This window comes from Lycorma delicatula, chromosome 8 (genome assembly GCF_047948215.1).
Source record: "Lycorma delicatula isolate Av1 chromosome 8, ASM4794821v1, whole genome shotgun sequence".
NCBI classification, from domain to species: domain Eukaryota; kingdom Metazoa; phylum Arthropoda; class Insecta; order Hemiptera; family Fulgoridae; genus Lycorma; species Lycorma delicatula.
Window position 1 is genome coordinate 32,524,196 of NC_134462.1, and position 22,541 is coordinate 32,546,736.

Sequence of the window (22,541 nt, forward strand, 5' to 3'; positions counted from 1 at the left end):
TATTGTTTTTTTATACTTTTGTTATTAACTATTATTTCTAAAAATATGGATATTCTTTAACTTTCTTTGTTAGGATATTATGTGAATAACTAAGTGTATGTGTTCTAAAATATGCATATTTATTTACTACAATTTAGTTTCAGTAATTAGCAGTTCTTTTATTATAAATTGTTTGTTCTTTTAGCAAATATCTAAAAATGATCTCTGCACTTACTGTGTTATTCTTTCTTCACAGCTTCAGCTAAATATTTCTGAAATAAGCATTTTCAATGAATCATATATTCCACATCAGTTAATGTCTTTAAAAGAGCTTTACTTGATTGAATTTCAAATTGAGACTTACTCTCAATTTTTATAACATATTTTATTTGTGATTTATTTAATTTATTTTGTTCCTTTTCTTTTTTCTTACTATTGTCTGTTTTATTGTACTTTCTTGACTGTAACTATAACCATTTTTTTTTTGTACTTTTATATTGTACATAAGTATTTGAGTTATTTGATTATGTTGCAATAGGTCTTTGAAGACGTAGTGATAAAAAAAAAAACAATCAATCAATCAACCTCCAAAGATAGTATTGCTATTTTTTCTATTACAATTAACCTATTTCAATATCTTTCTTAATTTTTTAGGTACTATTTAATAATTATTGTTTTCATGTTATTTAATTATCAGTAAATATTTTTCATATTATTTAGATTACCACTGACAAAGTTTTGTAGAAAGCTTGTTTACCCATTACCTAAATGTATTTAATATAAAAATATAGGAAATTTGAGGTCTATGTATTATTTTGTTAATGGAGGTTAATTCTGATACCTTTTTACATATTATATTCACTCACCTTCATTACAATCAATCTAGATTCAAGACAGTCTTAATCACTTGTATAATTGCTGTACTGTATTATTATGCAATCATTATGTTCCTCGTATATCGGATTTCTAATCTATTTTTTCATATTTAAACTGACACTAGTATGGATAAAACAGATTCTAATTTGTAAATTAGAAGACAACAATAACATTTTGAACATTAAAAGGAATTTCCAAAAATGTAGAGAAACATAAAGAAAATGACAATTACATTAGAAAATTTACAAATAAATTACTACACCAATGCTAAGAAACGTATTAGGTAAGCTAAATTATGCTTTAAAAAATTTATCTCTGAATGTAAATATTTAGTTAATTACTTATGAATTAAAATTTTAAAAATGTTAACAAAATTTATTAACCATTATGACATCTATTTTTAAAATAAGAACCAGTCAGTACCTTGTGTTACCCATTGCTACACTCTGCGGCAATACTCTGCGACCATTTATTTTTGAGTTGTAAAGTTTTAAAATTATCAGTGTTACAGCCAATGGGAAATTCAGGTAGTGATAACATTTAAAAAACATAATAAAGATTAAAATTCATAGGCTGTGTATAGTTTTAATATGAGGAAAGAAATGTGTGTGAAATGTTTCAGAATGGTAAATTTAAAGACATAAGAACCTCAGAGATATGTTATTTCGTTTCCATTTGTAAATATTTTTATTGAAGTAGCTACAATGAGGTTGGCCTTCATGTACATGCTTTCTATTGTCAGTATGAGAACTTCAATTAAAGTATTTATTAAGGACACATATTTAAAATGTATACAAGGGAGAATTTCCCAAATAAGTAAAAAGCACACTGTTAAAGTAAAAAAAAACAAAAAAAAAAACATCATAATGTAACTATTATGGATTTGGAATTGATTTTTACAGATGTTTCTAGAGTAGAGCTTGGTAATATCATCCAGCAATATTTGTGTGTGTATGGTAATATATGTAAAGGGGTTGGTAAAAAGGAAATATGATAATATGATGACGATGATATTTTGAAGTTTTTGAATCACGACAAATGTTTGAATTACATAGAGAAGTTAAGGTGTATTGTTTTACTAATAAAAAAATTCAAATTTAATATGTTTATAATCAGTTCACTTTCAAGATAGCTCATTTATATTTATTAAAGCAAAAATGATTTGGTTGTTTTCATTATAATAAATTGAACTAAAAAATGTATAATTTCTACTTTTAAAGATACAGTAAACAGGTAGCACATAATTAAATTATTTACATAATTAATTAAGCAATAATAGGAAAAAAAATTTAAACTATTTATTTAAAGGAAGAGGTTCTGAACAAAGAAAGACACATTCAATAGCCATGCTTTAAGTATAAGACATTTAATAAAAAATTAATGTATCTACAGTAGATAAAACTGATGATACTAACAAACTGTAATATGTCACTTAAACTACAATAACTAAAAAAATTCATTATGTACTAATTCTTGTGCACATAAAAAATAACTTTTTAGAGAATTTTACACAATTTAACTATTGTTAAAATTTTGGAAGACATAAGAATCTCAGAGATATGTTGTTTCCTTCCCATTTAAAAATAATTTTATTGGAGTAGCTACAATGAGGTTGGCCTTCATGTGCATGCTTTCTTTTGTCAGTATGAGAACTTCAATTAAAGTATTTATTAAGGACACATATTTGAAGTGGATACAAGGTAGAATTTCCCAAACAAGTAAATGATCTTTTATCCTCTAATTTTGATAAATCTGAAGTAGTTATTTATTATTATCATTTATTTATTTTTACAACTAAAGATTATTTTTTTAAATTTTATTAAACTAATTTAAAGTAATTAAAATACAAAACAGATCATGCAAAAAAATTGAACATCAAGATGCATTCCTTATTACAGCAGGCATTAATAACAAACACCCATTAAAATTTATACATAGTGTTCATAAAGTCGTGTAATACAAAGCTCACTAGCTTTAGTTAGTTAGTTTAGGTCTAGTGGTTAACTCATCATCTTACATATCATCCTCACCTCACTGGAACATGGAGGGTGGATTGCTTATTGTTCAGTAGTTTAACAGATTACAATGTACACATTAGGAAAAACAGAGAAATAATGTAATACTGTACTAATATGGGATGAACCCATGTAATCTCTTTTTTGCATCATTGTAAACAAAGAACCATTTATTTTCTATGACTTTTGAAGATCAAAATTATATCATATGATTTATCACACTCCTATTTCGAAATCACTAACCTAGCAGTGTAAAAAAATCCTTGTTTTATAAATAATCATATCACGTATTAATTACGAAATATTTTCTGATGACCCAATCATATTTAGAATAATTTTTTTCTTGACTATATAGTACCAAATAAATTTACTACTTCTTCTTTTATTAATCAGATTTTATAAAAGAGATGTTATCACTGATAGTACTCATTAGTTTTACATGATAATAGTTGTAAAATTCCTCAGGTTCATCAGTTATTAGCTGATCAGGAAAATCTCCAAACAACTAAGGTTTCCCTTTGTGTTCAAATCTAAAAAATATATTAGATTTATTCTAAATTGTATTTATGTAATGTAAAATTTGTTAATGAAAATTTGGAGAACCTGATTTTAATAGATGGCGTCAATCTGGTTGTTCAAATGTTTCATTTAAAATAATGTGCTTGTTTTATTTTAGACAATGTTATTTTATTTTTTTTTTTTATTCTGATAAAGCATGATGTCATCTTACCACATACAAAAACAATCAAAACAATAGTATATGAAATTCTGGGAATTCACTCAATGAACATACAAAATTTTGGTATTCTTTGAAAATTTGAGAGTGAAGTGTAACTTCTTACCAAAAATTAATAAGATCAATTTACTGTTAAGCCCATATATTAGTTTTGAGACTTTAACTGTTGAAAATTTGAACATTATCAGGAAATTACCATGAACTTTTTTTTTTGTGAGATGACGGGCATTGCCTGTTTTGTTCATTTTACCCTATGAGAATGAAAATTGAACTTTTTAATTTCATTAGAAATGTGATGGCAAGAATAATGGTCAAAGCAAAATTATATTACATGTCACATGGCTAATTCAACTGTCTGACAATTTTTCAGTGACTGTAATTTCTTGCAAAGTACAGCCTCCATATTTCTAAGAATACTTATCCCAATTTTTTTTAAATCCTCTATACCATAGTTTAAAAAAAACAACTCACTTGCATTGTAAGAATTTTAAAGTAATATCAAAGAACATTTCCAACTTCAGAGCAGAAAATCTAGAAAAAGTTACATTAAACATGAAGAAAAAAGGTTCTGTATCGTTACACATGGTGGGCATTTTCAACATTGTTGTGAGATTTGAATGAAAAAGGTCTTTAAATTTTAAATATTCTGTTTATTTAATCTTATTATATTATTAAATTTGTCTCTTTTCAACAAATTAGTTATTTTAAACTTGGATTACATGACTTTATGATCACAGCATAATAATGGAAAGTACATTATGTTTTACTACTGATCATAAAAATAAAATTAATAATTACAAAGTATGAGCACTAATAAACAAAACACAGTTGGTATTATTACACTTTTTACTAAGTAGGATTTATATAAACAATTTTTTATTCTTTTTTTTTTAGGTTTTGGTAAGGAAAATAATAATAAAACTATATTGGGATTTAATTACATATTGATAAGTAGTATCTATAAAAAAATAACATAGGAAAGGTAGTATTACATTTATATATAAATAAAAAAATAAATTACACAATTTTAACATAACACAATATAATTGAAAGAACCTCAATTTCATTTTTGGTGAATGAGGACGTGGCGATGCATTGCAGAATGCTGTTCCAAGAAATGGAGCACGATTTGCCAGAAGAGGACTTGCTCGTGGTGTATTAGGTGGTGTCATATGTAAAGCATATAGACCAACCCCTGGAAAACTTCTAGCTCCAAGTGGTGGTGTATATGGACCTGGCATTGTGATTGGGTTGTGTTCAACTTGTAGAGCACTCATTACCACAGCTTCACGATTATGATATCTATAATAAGTAAAAGAATGCATACTTAAAAAGTCTGAAAAAATCTATTAGTTTTAATGTGACTTTAAAAAATGTAAAAAATAATCAACACCATTATTCTCATTGAAGGGATACTATCTCATATTTTACTACTTTCACATTCCACAACAAAACAAACCAACCTATTATTTAAAGTAACAAGCTTATTGCATTAAGCTGATAACCAATGCCTGCCAGATCTTAATGTTCAAAAATTTTTAATAAGCTTATTTAGATTCTAAGCAATATTATTCACTTTTGATTGATTTTTTGCGAACTTTCATATTTTGCTTTAGAGATTCAACTGTACAGTTAAATGTTATACTAAAAAACACAATTTTTTTTCTCTTTCTCTCAGAAAAAACTGTAGAAGTGTTTTCAACACAGAAATTTCAGTTTCTTGTATCTTAGACATTCAGACATATCTCTGACTGAGAAATTATTTTATTTTCTGATTTGTTTTGTTTCAACAGGAGGTTTTCCTAGAAAATGCAAATTCTTTAGAAATGTATTAAATGGATCTTTCTATAAATGTGTTTGGGTTAATATCATGATAGTAAAATCTATTAATATATTTTGAAACTTTTGTTGTAGTCTGGAAAAATGTGCAAAAGAAAAATTCTGACATATTTTTTCTACTTGTTTACTAACAGTAGGCGAATTTAGATGAGTGATTTAGAATGAGAAACTACATCACTACAAACTTAGTGATATAGTTTCTCATTTCTTACTTTTCTTCATCCCCTCATTACATAACAATTTAAAATAAAATCATGTTTTTGTTTATAATTAAGACATTTAAAGGTTTGTTTTATGTTGGCTACTCGTGAATTTTTTTTTTAATAAATGAACAAAATGAATGAAAAACAGATATATACTCGTACTCTTCAAGGAAAGGAGGCTAAAAAATAGAAGACTTTTATCTTAGCCAACTATTTAAAAAATGGACAATAAAACAATTAAAAGAATATTGGATCACAGATAATTCTTTTATTAATTATAAATCATTAAGGATTAAAATTTTATTAATATTTAATATTATTTATTACTATTATTATTCAGTGTCATTTGAAATTGTAGTAGACACACTATCAACTCAGCAATTTGGGAGGATATGGTCAGTTTGATCATTGAGAAACCTTGGATAATAAAGGCTTAAAATTAGTACCACAATTAACTCGCGTAAAATTAGAACTCATTCTAAATTAAAAGATATATCTCAAAAATGATTTAATTTTATGCATTATTTGTATAACCAGAAAAAAATACATGAACAATTAATGTAAATTCTCAAAAAATGTAATGGTTTTTTGTTACTATCTGAGTTAGTGTTATTGAAATAAAAATAATATATACTGGTTTATAAATGAATCAGAATGGATGAATACTGTGAAAGGTGAAACAATGTTGATAAAACTACGGAATCTGACATAACATTAAGAATCATTTGAAAAAAATAAAGGGGATTACAATTACTCATATTTTGAAAAAGATATGTTCCAAGTAATATATAGCTTAGGAAGTCTGGCTTTATGCAGTAGTTGCTTAAGCTATTAGATTTATTTGAAAAAGTAGGCAATTCCTCGGACAGGTCAACTGGTCTAACTGTAAGCCTTTAAAGATTTAATCTTTACTAACAGTAAAGATGCACCAGCTCTATTGGTCTCCATATCTTCAGTAAGAACCTAGTAGGATTTGATTTACACCCACAATCCAAAATGTAAAAGCAAGGTTTAAGATAAAGAAGTATTGTAAATGGTCAGAAATGGTAATCTATCTCCAAATGAATCAACCACAGTATAAGAGAATCAACTTACCTGGAGGATAGTTTCAACTCCTCTTCCGGGCACTCACCTATATACACAACACCTCAGAAAATTGGGGCATTTTTATCCAGGACAGGGATATTGTATTACAAATCAAACATTCTAATCAAATGGTTGAAAAATATTCTAATCAAAAATGTATTTTCCTTAAAAAATTAGAAATTGTAGATTTACCTGAGAACAGACTCAACTTCCATAAAGGGACTTCCTTGCCTATTCCTGGGACTGTGTGGCATATGGAGAATTCACTGAACTATTAGTCATTTATTCAGATTCCTCCTGGGACTTAGTTAACATCCTTTTAAAATTTAAAGGACTATATTTTATAATCTTCCCCAGATCAAGAATCAGTTACTATCTTATCCCTCTCCCATATAATTTTTTTATATTGGCATTTATTGTTTTCTATTATTTATAAATTATTGGTTTACCTTTTCTGTTATTGATTATATTTATAACTTACTGCTTGGATGTATTTTAGAATCTGCTAATCTGTGATGCTACACACAAATATGCCATTAGTTTTAACTGAACCTGAGTGAGTATGTTAAAACTTTATTTTTATCATTAGGATACACAGAACAATTAGAGGACTGATAAAGTTGATATAAGAAAGATCTTATAAATATATATATATATATATATATAATATATATATATATATATATATATACACACACACACACATTCATTTAAAATATAAAAAAAATTATAACTAGAGAATAGTCTCCCAAATTATTGTGAACAAATTATTGCCTGCATATGCAGACTTTTTAGTGTAACTATTTAAATTGATTCAAGAATGCTTAAAGAAAATCTCTCAAAAAATTGATTATGAAAATTTTTTTTAATTATAAGATAAAAAAATTATAATTAAATATATATAAGTGGACTTACTTTAAAAGTAGTGTTTTGATATGTGTTTCTCCAACAGTTGGAAACAAAGCACTGATTTTTGCTACTGATTCTTCTAAAGATGTTTCTTGAGCAGCAAGTTTTGCCTGTTGATATTGTAATGCTGGAGCACCCATTGTTGGACCTCCAGTTCCAACTATAGATCGTCCTGAAAGAGGACTTGGTCTGCTTAGACTGTTCATTTCCTAAATGGAAGAAAATTCATTACATCATTATTCTACATAAACTTAAAATTGTGAAGAAAATTCTTAAAAAAGGTTCATAAATTACATAGATTTTTTTTTGAAGATATTAACAAAGAATTTCAACCACAAATGTGAAATAGACATGATATTTCTGCGATCAAACAATCTTTATTACGGTATCTTCTTTAATTTCTCTTTGTTCAGTAATTTTATTTTATCTCTTAAATCATTTCTAGCATTATTCAGCACATTTATTTTTTAGAGTATTTAAATTCTTTTTCTTCTTTCTTTTTTTTTTGTTGTCTGTTCTTTGCTGTAAAAAGTGCTTTAAATTACTTCTTACTTATATAAATTTGTATTGCAAGTGTTTTATTCAATAAATACGTCTTAAAAAAATTATTTTTAGTACTAAAATTTGTTTTATAAATGCATAGATTCTTGTTCTTTTTTTTATGGAAAATGTTCTTTTTAAACAGGTTGTTAAAATCTCCTGTTCATCATCTGATGAGTATTGGGCCCTATGCAGCTACAATTTTTTGTTCTACTTATTGCTATTTCCTTTCTGGTGTCTAATTATCTTTTCAAAATTTACATAAATTTATTCTACATACATTTTTACAGAAATTTCCCTTATAAAGAACTTGTAATAGTACTCGTATTAGGCACAAAAGAGATATCTAAGTTCCACTTTTTTACCAAACTCTAACAATCAGCAGATAATATGCTTGGGTGATTCATTTGGCCCCTTAATTGCATAATTAACTCAGCGTCAAATAATGGGCAGGCAGGAGTAGGTTTCGTGATGAACAAGAAGATAGGGAGGAGAGTGGAGTATTTCAAGATGCATAGCGATAGAGTCATTGTAATAAGGATAAAATCAAAACCTAAACCGACAACGATTGTTAACGTCTATATGCCTACAAGTGCCCATGATGATGATGAGGTAGAATGTGTATACGAAGAGATTGATGAAGCAATTAAACACGTAAAAGGAGATGAAAATTTAATAATAGTTGGAGATTGGAATGCAAGCATTGGAAAAGTCAAGGAAGGAAATATAGTGGGTGAATACGGGCTGGGCAAAAGGAATGAAAGAGGGGACCGACTTATAGAGTTTTGCACGAAGTATAATTTAGTAATTGCCAACACCCAATTTAAAAATCATAATAGAAGAATATACACTTGGAAAAAGCCAGGCGATACTACAAGGTATCACATAGATAATATCATGGTTAAGCAAAGATTAGAAATCAACTCGTTGACTGCAAAACTTACCCTGGAGCAGACATTGATAGCAACCATAATTTGGTGATAATGAAATGTAGATTGGGGTTTAAAAACCTGAAGAAAAGGTGTCAGATGAATCGGTGGAATTTAGAGAAGCTTGAGGAAGAGGAGGTAAAGAAGATTTTTGAGGAGGACATAAAATCAAAACCTAAACCGACAACAATTGTTAACGTCTATATGCCTACAAGTGCCCATGATGATGATGAGGTAGAATGTGTATACGAAGAGATTGATGAAGCAATTAAACACGTAAAAGGAGATGAAAATTTAATAATAGTTGGAGATTGGAATGCAAGCATTGGAAAAGTCAAGGAAGGAAATATAGTGGGTGAATACGGGCTGGGCAAAAGGAATGAAAGAGGGGACCGACTTATAGAGTTTTGCACGAAGTATAATTTAGTAATTGCCAACACCCAATTTAAAAATCATAATAGAAGAATATACACTTGGAAAAAGCCAGGCGATACTGCAAGGTATCACATAGATAATATCATGGTTAAGCAAAGATTAGAAATCAACTCGTTGACTGCAAAACTTACCCTGGAGCAGACATTGATAGCAACCATAATTTGGTGATAATGAAATGTAGATTGGGGTTTAAAAACCTGAAGAAAAGGTGTCAGATGAATCGGTGGAATTTAGAGAAGCTTGAGGAAGAGGAGGTAAAGAAGATTTTTGAGGAGGACATAAAATCAAAACCTAAACCGACAACAATTGTTAACGTCTATATGCCTACAAGTGCCCATGATGATGATGAGGTAGAATGTGTATACGAAGAGATTGATGAAGCAATTAAACACGTAAAAGGAGATGAAAATTTAATAATAGTTGGAGATTGGAATGCAAGCATTGGAAAAGTCAAGGAAGGAAATATAGTGGGTGAATACGGGCTGGGCAAAAGGAATGAAAGAGGGGACCGACTTATAGAGTTTTGCACGAAGTATAATTTAGTAATTGCCAACACCCAATTTAAAAATCATAATAGAAGAATATACACTTGGAAAAAGCCAGGCGATACTGCAAGGTATCACATAGATAATATCATGGTTAAGCAAAGATTAGAAATCAACTCGTTGACTGCAAAACTTACCCTGGAGCAGACATTGATAGCAACCATAATTTGGTGATAATGAAATGTAGATTGGGGTTTAAAAACCTGAAGAAAAGGTGTCAGATGAATCGGTGGAATTTAGAGAAGCTTGAGGAAGAGGAGGTAAAGAAGATTTTTGAGGAGGACATAAAATCAAAACCTAAACCGACAACAATTGTTAACGTCTATATGCCTACAAGTGCCCATGATGATGATGAGGTAGAATGTGTATACGAAGAGATTGATGAAGCAATTAAACACGTAAAAGGAGATGAAAATTTAATAATAGTTGGAGATTGGAATGCAAGCATTGGAAAAGTCAAGGAAGGAAATATAGTGGGTGAATACGGGCTGGGCAAAAGGAATGAAAGAGGGGACCGACTTATAGAGTTTTGCACGAAGTATAATTTAGTAATTGCCAACACCCAATTTAAAAATCATAATAGAAGAATATACACTTGGAAAAAGCCAGGCGATACTGCAAGGTATCACATAGATAATATCATGGTTAAGCAAAGATTAGAAATCAACTCGTTGACTGCAAAACTTACCCTGGAGCAGACATTGATAGCAACCATAATTTGGTGATAATGAAATGTAGATTGGGGTTTAAAAACCTGAAGAAAAGGTGTCAGATGAATCGGTGGAATTTAGAGAAGCTTGAGGAAGAGGAGGTAAAGAAGATTTTTGAGGAGGACATCACAAGAGGTCTGAGTAAAAAAGATAAGGTAGAGAATGTAGAAGAAGAATGGGAGAATGTTAAAAAGGAAATTCTTAAATCAGCAGAAGCAAACTTAGGCGGAATAAAGAGAACTGGTAGAAAACCTTGGGTTTCAGACGATATATTGCAGCTGATGGATGAACGTAGAAAATATAAGAATGCTAGTGATGAAGAAAGTAAAAGGAACTATCGGAAATTGAGAAATGCTATAAACAGGAAGTGCAAACTGGCAAAAGAAGAGTGGATTAAAGAAAAGTGTTCAGAAGTGGAAAGAGAAATGAACATTGGTTGAGGAGGATGAAATGGGAGAAACAATACTGAGATCTGAATTTAAGAGAGCATTAAAAGATTTAAATGGCAGAATGGCTCCTGGAATAGACGGAATACCTGTAGAATTACTGCGCAGTGCAGGTGAGGAAGCGATTGATAGATTATACAAACTGGTGTGTAATATTTATGAACAAGGGGAATTTCCATCAGACTTCAAAAAAAGTGTTATAGTAATGATACCAAAGAAAGCAGGGGCAGATAAATGTGAAGAATACAGAACAATTAGTTTAACTAGTCATGCATAAAAAATCTTAACTAGAATTCTATACAGAAGAATTGAGAGGAGAGTGGAGGAAGTGTTAGGAGAAGACCAATTTGGTTTCAGAAAAAGTATAGGGACAAGGGAAGCAATTTTAGGCCTCAGATTAATAATAGAAGGAAGATTAAAGAAAAACAAACCAACATACTTGGCGTTTATAGACCTAGAAAAGGCATTCGATAACGTAGACTGGAATAAAATGTTCAGCATTTTAAAAAAATTAGGGTTCAAATACAGAGATAGAAGAACAATTGGTAACATGAACAGGAACCAAACAGCAACAGTAACAATTGAAGAACATAAGTAAGAAGCCGTAATAAGAAAGGGAGTCCGACAAGGATGTTCCCTATCTCCGTTACTTTTTAATCTTTATATGGAACTAGCAGTTAATGATGTTAAAGATTAATTTAGATTCGGAGTAACAGTACAAGGTGAAAAGATAGAGATGCTACGATTTGCTGATGATAGAGTAATTCTAGCCGAGAATAAAAAGGATTTAGAAGAAACAATGAACGGCATAGATGAAGTCCTACCCAAGAACTATCGCATGAATATAAACAAGAACAAAACAAAAGTAATGAAATGTAGTAGAAATAACAAAGAAAGACCACTGAATGTGAAAATAGGAAGAGAAAAGATTATGGAGGTAGAAGAATTTTGTTATTTGGGAAGTAGAATTACTAAAGATGGACGAAGCAGGAGCGATACAAAATGCCGAATAGCACAAGCTAAACGAGCCTTCAGTAAGAAATATAATTTTTTTACATCAAAAATTAATTTAGATGTCAGGAAAAGATTTTTGAAAGTGTATGTTTGGAGTGTCGCTTTATATGGAAGTGAAACTTGGACAATCGGGGTATCTGAGAAGAAAAGATTAGAAGTTTTTGAAATGTGGTGCTATAGGAGAATGTTAAAAATCAGATGGGTGGATAAAGTGACAAATGAAGAGGTATTGCGGCAAATAGATGAAGAAAGAAGCATTTGGAAAAATATAGTTAAAAGAAGAGACAGACTTATAGGCCACATACTAAGGCATCCTGGAATAGTCGCTTTAATATTGGAAGGACAGGTAGTAGGGAAAAATTGTGTAGGCAGGCCACGTTTGGAATATGTAAAACAAATTGTTAGGGATGTAGGATGTAGAGGGTATACTGAAATGAAACGACTAGCACTAGATAGGGAATCTTGGAGAGCTGCATCAAACAAGTCAAATGACTGAAGACAAAAAAAAATTGCATAATGGTTGCATTGATTTAATGAAATAGGTATTAAAACTGTTTGTAAGTAATTTGGTAGGATGTCGAAGAAATTTGAAAAGCAAATTTAAAAATATATAGATTTTATAGTTCTGCACCAAGAATAACACAGTTAATATGTTAGTGTAACAACTCAGTTGTTTATATTCATGAAAAATATGCTCTTCTACATTATTATATTAATTACTTGTTAATTAGTTGTCCCTTGCATACGCTAAATTTTATGATTTTCATAAAATATTGCAAAGCACCCCTTCCAAGTAAGGCAGTTTTAAATGCATTGTTTTTCAATAAAAAAAATAAAAAAACAGTACACCAAATTGTTATTTTTTTATTTTATTAGTTTTTTGTGTGTAACAAATTTATTTTGAAGGGCTTAACATCCTAATTTGCTATATTTTAGGCTTGATGAATTAGGGCAACAGGGAACCACTTACTTTACTAGCATGGGATGTTTGTTATTCTTCAGCAAATTATACTGTTATGTCAGTTTTGTAACTTACTCATATCAGATCATCAATTAACTTTTTTTATTGTGGCAGTTGAGTCGTATAATGAAAATTATTTAGGAATGATATCAACATATCTTATTGTCTGTATTAAATATTTTTACCCTTGTTTTTATTTTTTTTTAAATAAATAAAAAGTAATAGAAAAAACTATTTTGTGGTAATTACAAAACATATGTTTCAATTATTTATAAAATAGCATTTTTAGAACAAACATGGTGCCAAGTTTTTCAGATTCATATAATTAGATTATTTTCAATTAATTGCTGCTTTTACTTAATTACTTGCTGTTTTAATATATTTAAGGTGAAAACATCACTACTGTTAAAAAGCGAAAATGAGTTCAGCTTTAAAAAAAAACATGTTATTAGATTATATCACTATAATTTTGCTCATCCTGAATAAATTTCCTAAATGTCACTAAGTTGTGCTGCATGACATTAAAACAGCTGATCCCAGTCCATCTTCACTTATATTGTTTGTAATTCTGTTGTTATTTGTGTTTATAAAATAAATTATTATCATTAATTGTTGACAAAAGAATAACAAAAAAAATGTTGCCTTTGAAAGATGATATTCAAATGGTGGTCTTAATGCAATAATTAATGAGTGGAATAGTTCATTCTCTCAGCTTTTATGGAAGTTTACAAATTTTGAAAAGCATGTTATGATAAGGGTTTTTCAAGAACAGATAATTTTAAAACTGCAACAATGAGGAAAACTAAACATTTGCAGAAAGTCATTTACAGAGTTTGAGAAATTTAACTAGAAGACTTGCTGTTCAAAAAGAAATTACAAGATGATGAACTTCTACACCAGAAAAAATTTATTCATATTACATACCATAACTGATATATCATTACATAGAAGATTATCCTTACTGTTGGTTGTAGTTTTCAGAATAAATATTAAATAAATTGAACAAGGAGATATTTAACTATTAAATTACTTGGGTTAGGTAAACAGACACAGTTGTACTTGCTCTGATATCCAGAAAATATTTGTTTCAAAACTCAGTTTTACCAAATGGTATAATAGTCTGGGATGGAATATTATGCAAAGAAGTGTTTAGCATCATTTATTGAAGGTACAGTAACAAGATTGAAGATTCTGAAGATATTAGCTAATCTTGGGTACAAATGGATTTTAATAAATTCAGAACTTTTCAGTTCCAGCATGATGGTGCTCTGAAATATTATGCTATGTAGTGATTGAATACATTAATGAAGTCTTTGATGGCAAAATGATTATATAATAAAAAATCCATCAAGACCACCAAACCTCTGTCTATGGATTTTTTACTTAAAATTATAAACTAAAATGACAACTCAAATCAGATTTTACGAATAATGTATATATTATATATATATATATATATATATATATATATATATATATATATATATATACAGTAGAATTTTTTTTTTGCCTAAGTTAATTTTATTTTCATAAATATAATTTTTTTAATATAAACACTATGTAGTACCAACTGCTATTTCCTATTGAATTAAAAGTTCAATAAGTCTCAAGCTGCAGTGATCCTTATCTGCAATAATTGCATATAAAAAGGCTAATAATATATATTTATTCATATTAATATTAATGTTGATATATATGATTATGAAATCAGGAAAAATAAGCCATCAACATCCAACTGTTATTTCTTTCTCTTATGTGTATTCACTGACTTAATCTGGTGAAGGATTTTCATTTTCTTAATCTTAAAAATTTATAAAATTATGATTTAAAAAAAAAATAATTACATGTAACGGAATGGACTCGTACTGTTGTTGCTGCTGCTGCCTGTATGAAATTCTTGGATCCTCAAGTGAAGTATGTCTTGTAAAATAATTAATGAAGTATCTAGAAGAAAAATAAGGTTACATACCATTACACATACAAACTTGTAAACATACATTTACATACAAACTTGTAAACCATTAGCACAATCATGCCCAGATCTAGGTATGGCAAATTAGGCATTTGCCCATAGAGACAGATATTGGGGGGAGGTGGCAAAAATAGTTGTAGAGAAAAAATAATTTTTATAACAACCAATAAGATTATAAAACATGAACGTGTACTACATTTTCAGCACGCTGCAGGTACTTAAGAAGTTAGGCAACCCTTCAATGTATTAAATGGAAGCATGTGGAGGCAGTATGCATTCTGAGAGCTTCGATAGAATCCGCAAAATGGGTAATAAATGTATTGGAGGTCTTAAACATGTCTTCGTCTGCAAACATTGATGCTTTCAAGTGCAATTCCTTAAATATATTTTTTAAGTATACTTAGCCTGTTTTGAGAAAAACAATTTATTTTTATGATTGACTGATGGAAATGTTAAATAAGGACATTTAGAAAACTATAACAAATCTGTCATTGTTTATTTTGATGATTTACAAGGATGAGTTATGTTTTAAAGAATTTACTTATAAGAGATTTTGTAGGAAAAAGTGAGGAGAATAAAATAATTTAATGTAAAATAATTAAATATTTAATTAGCATATTTACTATTATTATTTATTAATTAATTGGGGTGAAGGTGATTTGTTCACATCCTGCCACTGGATATCTGCATATCATTGCAGTGAACTGAACATCAGCAGTTGGTTTCTTAAGAAAATCCTCTTAAAATGTTCAAAAATATATCACTTTTAAAAACAACATAAATAGTTCTTGTCAGAACTTAAAACAAGTTTCACAAGAGAAATACGCACATCCAGAAAGACTAAAATTAAATATTTGCAATACTAAAGACGATAGCATACATATTAATATTAATGTTGATATGTATGATTATGAAATCAGGAAAAATAAGTCATCAACACACTGTGTAATTGTATGTTAGAAAATTGCCATGGGAGCCTACCTACCAATCCCCTTCTACTGAAACTACAAGCACATTGGATCTTTTACTCATTTCACCAGCTCTTCTAGACTACTTAGTGAGCTTGTCCATAGGAGATGATTTGTCAAGCGATCATCTGCCTGTGTATTGCAAGCTTGGTTTCTCTACTATAAACAACACTAATACAAAACAGAATCTACAGAGTAGATACATAATAAAAGAAGCTGATTGGAAATTCTTCAAAGAGGAAATGGCTTTGACTAATGCAGACATGTGCAATACTTTGGAGAGCTTTAAACAGGTGGTCATTAACCCAGCAAATAAGAGCATGCTGAGAGTGAAACTCGTTGTTGGGAATAAACTTAATGTCTGGTGGACACAAGATATTTCAAAATTGGTCAGAGATAGGAAGATGACCAAAATTGGTCATTTGGAAGAGCAGCGATATGCCACAAAACCACACAAAATACAATCTAGCAGCTGCTAAAAGCAAGATAGCTAGCCATTAAGGTAGTTAAACCATGTCCTGGAAAACATTTGTGAACTAAATGAACTGTAACACACCAGCTACTACAGTATAGAAAAAATTCAAATCTCTACAAAGAAAGAGTGATAACACAATATTCAAATTAGTGAGCTCAGACTATACTGTTATAACAGAGAAGTTGGAGATTGCTGAGGTGCAGTACTCATTAAGGGCTGGTAGCCCAGTTCCTTGGTCATTTAGCTTGACACCAGTGGAGCAATATCTGATCTGTAATGTGGAACATATTTTCAGACAAAAGGATACTATGGATCAGCCTTTTACAGGGAATGAGCTAAAAATGGCACTTGCAGATTTGCATGACTCAGCACCTGGAAAGGATGGAATACGCAATGCTATGCTTCAGAACACATCAAATTCATACCAAACTGCATTACTGAAATATTTTATTAATATATGATCTACAGGAGGACTTCCAGAAAAGTGGAAACTTGCAAAAATTGTACCTATTTGCAAACCTGGGAAAGACTCAACAAAGGAACCTCATATCGCCCAATATCTTTAACATCATGTGTATACAAATTAATGGAAAGAATGATCAATGAAAGATTAAAATGGAAACTGGAGTCTGAAGATCTATTGAGTGACAGGTAGTTTGGTTTCAGACCAAGAAGTGGTACTGTGAATGCTTTGTTGTACTTATTTCATAAAATAAATACTGCCTTCACAAGAAACAGTGTATACTTGTCGTAATGGTCGATTTTGAAGCAGCATTTGACAGAGTGCCGAGCAAGTCCATTGTTCTCCAGTGCATGAAACTGGGCATTAGAGGCAGAATGTTGAAATTTCTCTACAATTTTTTGATCAAAAGGAAAATTAAAATTATTGTAAATGATGTTGAGTCTAAACCAAGAACAGTGAACAATGGAACACCACAGGGAGTAGTTCTAAGATCCACATTATTTAATGTAATGCTAAATGATATTACATCCAATACTTCAAAAAACATAGATTACACCATATACGCAGATGATTTAACAGTATGGTATTCGCAGGAGAACCCAGTTCAAGCTGTTCTTGAAGTAGCAAGCCTTAAAGTTGGTGCTCAAGTGGACAACAAAGTGGAATTTAAAGATATCTGAAGAGAAAACAGAATCTACAGTTTTACTGCAAGATACTACCTCAAGAATTTTAAACCAATGATATATATTAATGGTCTCATCCTGCATTACAATCCAAATCCAAAGATCCTCTGTATCGTTTTGGATTCTGAATTGTTGTGGGGTGCACATGTCACCAATGTACAAATCCAATGCATAGGAAGAATGAATGCTATGAAAACGCTAGTGAGTAGAGTTTGGGGTGCAGATACTGTTACTCTTAGACAGTTTTATCTGACATCCATTAGATCAAAAATGACGTATGTATCTGAGATTTGGGGGGTCTGCTGCTGCATGTCATCTCAAGAAGTTAGAAGCAATTCAGAACAGCTCTATGAGGATATGCTTGGGATATCCTAGAACAACCAGCATCCAGTTGATGGAGATTAAACTGGCAATTGAACCATTAAAATTGTACATTAGGAAGATGTTCATAACAAAACACATCAAAGTCCAGACTCCCGCAAAATCATTCACTCCATTATTTAGAAAAAAACAATTTGATTGTAAATCCTTCAATAGTATCATATCTAACATGGAACAACAATCTATACAAAGTGCACCAGAGGTCTTTCCGATAGTAAGCTTCACTCCTCCATGGTTAATTGATAACATTAATATTGAACTAACCATCCCTGGAATTGTAAAAAAAGGTAAAGAAATTCCAGAGTTCTTCTTGCAGATAACCTTGGAGTATATTGGCACACAATGTTATGGATTCCGCTGGATGCAGATGGATCAGTTGAAGGTAATAAGGGGAATGCTGGAGCTGCCTTTTATGACCAAACAGCTGACAGAATTGGTGCTACCATCAGGATCTACCTGTAGTACTGATGTTGAACTGCTCGCAATTAATGGTGCACTTGCTTACATTCACTACATGAATGATATCTTCATTTTTACTGACTCTAGAACACCCCTACAAATAATACAAAAACAGAGGCCAACAAGATTCCATTTTCACACGACAAAATTCATAAAATGCTAGAGAGATTATTTGGAAAAAATATCATCTTGCAGTGAACACCTGGTTACTGTGGTGTTCCTGGCAATGAAAGAGCTGATCGCCTGGCCAACCTGCTCCCCAGAGATAAACATATCTTGGTGAGTGTCTGCAGGAATTTAGAAGGAAATTTGTGGATACCTGGATAGAGCAGTGGAGGGTCAGTATATCAGGACGTTCCCTTTTTAAGATTCAGAGAAAGCCTTCTGAAGCATCATTGTACCGAAATGTTCAACTGCAACATTTGCTGCTCGCATGAGAACTGGTCTCGTTTTCACCCAGGCCTATCTGAATAGGTTTCACTTAGTGGAGTCTCCTCGCTGTTTGGCTTGTGATAAAGAAGATGAAACCATTGAACACATCCTCCTTTATTGTAAATCAAATAACTCCGCAAGAGGTTGGCTGAAGACTCACTCAGAGTTTGAACAGATTTTGACAGATAGAAAATATTGGAAGTTGGCAGAAGAGGTTTATAGAAGACATCGAACCATTGGAGAGTGCTCTGGAAGCTCGTATTAAGAAGTAAGAAGTAAGTAATTATTATTAATTGTACATTTTTTCAAATCAATCTATATATATATATATATATATAGTCTATTGCTCCTTTTTGAAATTAAAATTTTAAATATGTTATTTTTTTTTTTATATAAATAATGTTTTTACTTTTTAAAAATTTGCTGTCAAAAACTATCAAAATAATATGTAAAGGGTGATGAAAAAATTGGATCAGGGCCTGAACATGTTTAATCCACATTTAATGTGGATTAAAATGTTAATATAACAGCTGGGTGGGTGGGTGTGTGTGTGTGTGTGTGTGTGTGTGTGTGTGTGTGTGTGTGTGTGTGTGTGTGTGTGTGTGTGTGTGTGTGTGTGTGTGTGTGTGTGTGTGTGTGTGTGTGTGTGTGTGTGTGTGCATGTACAGCCATACACATACATATTTACTTATTTTTTAAATCAATTCTTTTAAGAATCATATTCCTCTCTACTATATATAAATATATTTATTTTATTAGATCAACCAAAGAACAGAATAAATAAAGTAGCATGACTCTATTCCACTATATATGCAGAGTGCTTTCACAATTTAGTCGCATCATCAGCTGCAACATATATTCACCTCAGATTACATTAAAAACTTTGTAAAATATAATAACATGTCATGAACCTTTATTTATTTTATTTATAATTTAAAACCTTTAATTTTTTTATTTTTTTTAAACCTTTATTCAGTTAAATTAAAATTTAAAACAAAATTAAAAAATGTGAAAAATTAATTAAATTAACATAAAAAATTTAATTAATTTTTATATATGTAAAAATATGACATCAAGACATACAATCAAATTAAAATTAAAATCAAATAAAAATAATTTTAAGTAAAGCAATTATTCATATTGTCCATTTAAATGAACTTACTTTACTCCTTTTTAATTTTTGATTTTTAATTTTAATTTGATTTTATACCTTAACGTCATATTTTTACAATTTAATTTTTCATATTTTAAAATTTTGTTTAAAAATAATTAAAAAAATAAGTGGTTCAATTTAATTTAATTTAATTGAATAAAAGTATAAAAAATAAGAAGATTAAAGGTTTTAAATGTTAAATAAAATTAATTAATGCATGACATGTTATTACATTTTATGAAGTTTATAATGCAATTTGAGATGAATATACGAATATATAATGCAGCTGATGATGCAAGTAAATCACAAAAGTGCTCCTGCATTAATAGTGGAATAAGATAAGTCATCCTACTTCATTTATTCAGTACTTTGGTTGATCTAATAAAATATATATATATTATTTAACATTATACCACTGTATAATGCAATATACAAATTCATTGAACAGTTGGATTTCAACTGACATCATATAATATAGTCATTTTTCATGTGGTAATATTTTAACTTTCTTATTAAATAATGTTCAGTAAAAGATAGTTATGTGTTTCCTGTGTATGAAATTTAGGAAATAGATAGAATTTTTTCTTTATGTTTCATTTATCACAGGAAAACTGTTAATATAGTTGAGTTAACTGAAAATATAGTTTGAGAATTTTTTGTGGACAGAAGGGCGATGTCATTTTTTTGGAGCCAGTGTTGTCCATATACTAAATTTACTTTATTATTTTCCACTATTTTATTTAAAAATGAAATCCATTAGTGATATTTACTGAAACAAGCTTAATTTATTATATCAAACCTGTTCCCATTAACTGACACTGTAATTTGTATTTGTTTATTTATTACTGGATACAGAAATTTGATTGTGAAATTAATTCGAAATAATTTTTATTAAAAAAAACTCGCTTTCTAAACTCTTGGAAATACATTTCCAGAAAATTTTTTCTAGTATAATATTCTTTTTCATAGTATAGTATTTCTTGGTGGTAATACAGGTAGAACTGTTTTTAAAGCCATTCATTTTTAATTGGTTAAGAAACTGGTTTAGTATAGGATAAATTAGTAAATTTTATTTATATAGTAATTTTCAGTTTGTGTTGTTACAATCACTACATACAACATAAAATTAAACCTGTTTAAGTCACCTCAGAGAAATTGAACTTATAAAGATATTGGCCACAAAATGAATTTTAAATGTAGTTGCCATGAACTCTGTAAGTGAATAACATAATATTTACTTGCATAGTAAATATGATAAAAACAATGTTTATATATTTATTTTAACAACAACAGCTATTTGAAGAAAATTAACATGGATTTAATGTAATGATGAAATTATGTACTGAATGGGTTTTCTTATCAATTCAACATCTACACAATAAATCCATTATAATACCATTGGAGAAAAATATCATTTCCATTGGGGAAAAGTGGTATTCCAAAAAGATTGTCATAGTTTTGCTAAATACTTTCAAGCATTTAGAAAGTGAGTTGTTTAATTTTATCATACTGTCATAGCAGTCTGAGAAATTTGTTTCATGTCAGTAAATGATCTATGTTTAAGTTGCTTATAAGTTTTAAATAACCTAAAGCAAATGTTTGTAATTCAAGAATGATAATTTATTATTAATGGATTATTTATTATGTTACGGAGTAATTTTAAACTTTTGACGGATTTGTAATAAACATTGTAGTTAATAGAAGTTAAATATATCTTGAGAATAATATTAATTACTACCTCATCATAAATAACAATAGTTCTTATAATCAGTTACCAGATTAGAACTATAATGTTGCTTTCACAGTACCTTTTGCCAGTTCTTGAGTCATATTTTGCATCCCACCCTGGTGGCAAGGGATTAACATCTGATGTTTCAGACATGGTTAAATTTTACACACAAGACAAAGTTCTAGTGTTAAAGCATTTGCGCTTTATCACAAATTCTATCACAACACAATCAAAAATCAATAAACTACCTCCGTAATCAACCGATGATAATAAACGTAGACTACTGCAGTACAGTAGTTTCTTTCATAGCACGTATTAAAACGATCACTAGGGCGCTACTATCGTGGATCAAGTAATCGTTTTTTTAAGTTTGTAATTCTTATTGAAGATTAACAGAACTAAAAATCATAAAAGTAAAGTTTTTTATTCAAATATCTTAGTTTTTAGAGATCAAAATGTTTTTTTGGAAGGGTACATCTGAAACGGTGTTCCATAAAACCTACGTAGCTTCCCTGTAATGTAAATCTGTGCTCTGAATTAATTAATGTATGATTGTTATAGACCTGACCAATTTGCCCGAGGTTGATATAATAAAAATCGAAA

General features: G+C 29.7%; 1 protein-coding gene across 1 annotated transcript in view; it reads right to left on the reverse strand.

Annotated features, from left to right (window-relative positions):
* Positions 1-22,185, reverse strand: part of LOC142329190 (uncharacterized) — a 46,980-nt gene extending 24,795 nt beyond the window's left edge. Inside the window, exons 1-4 of the mRNA XM_075373584.1 lie at positions 22,018-22,185; positions 15,068-15,167; positions 7,650-7,852; positions 4,663-4,908 (exon numbers count right to left, since the gene is read on the reverse strand). Coding sequence (XP_075229699.1) covers positions 4,663-4,908; positions 7,650-7,852; positions 15,068-15,167; positions 22,018-22,091 — 623 coding nt within the window. The 5' untranslated portion in view covers positions 22,092-22,185. The remainder of the gene's footprint in view (positions 1-4,662; positions 4,909-7,649; positions 7,853-15,067; positions 15,168-22,017) is intronic.
* Positions 22,186-22,541: the final 356 nt, after the last annotated feature.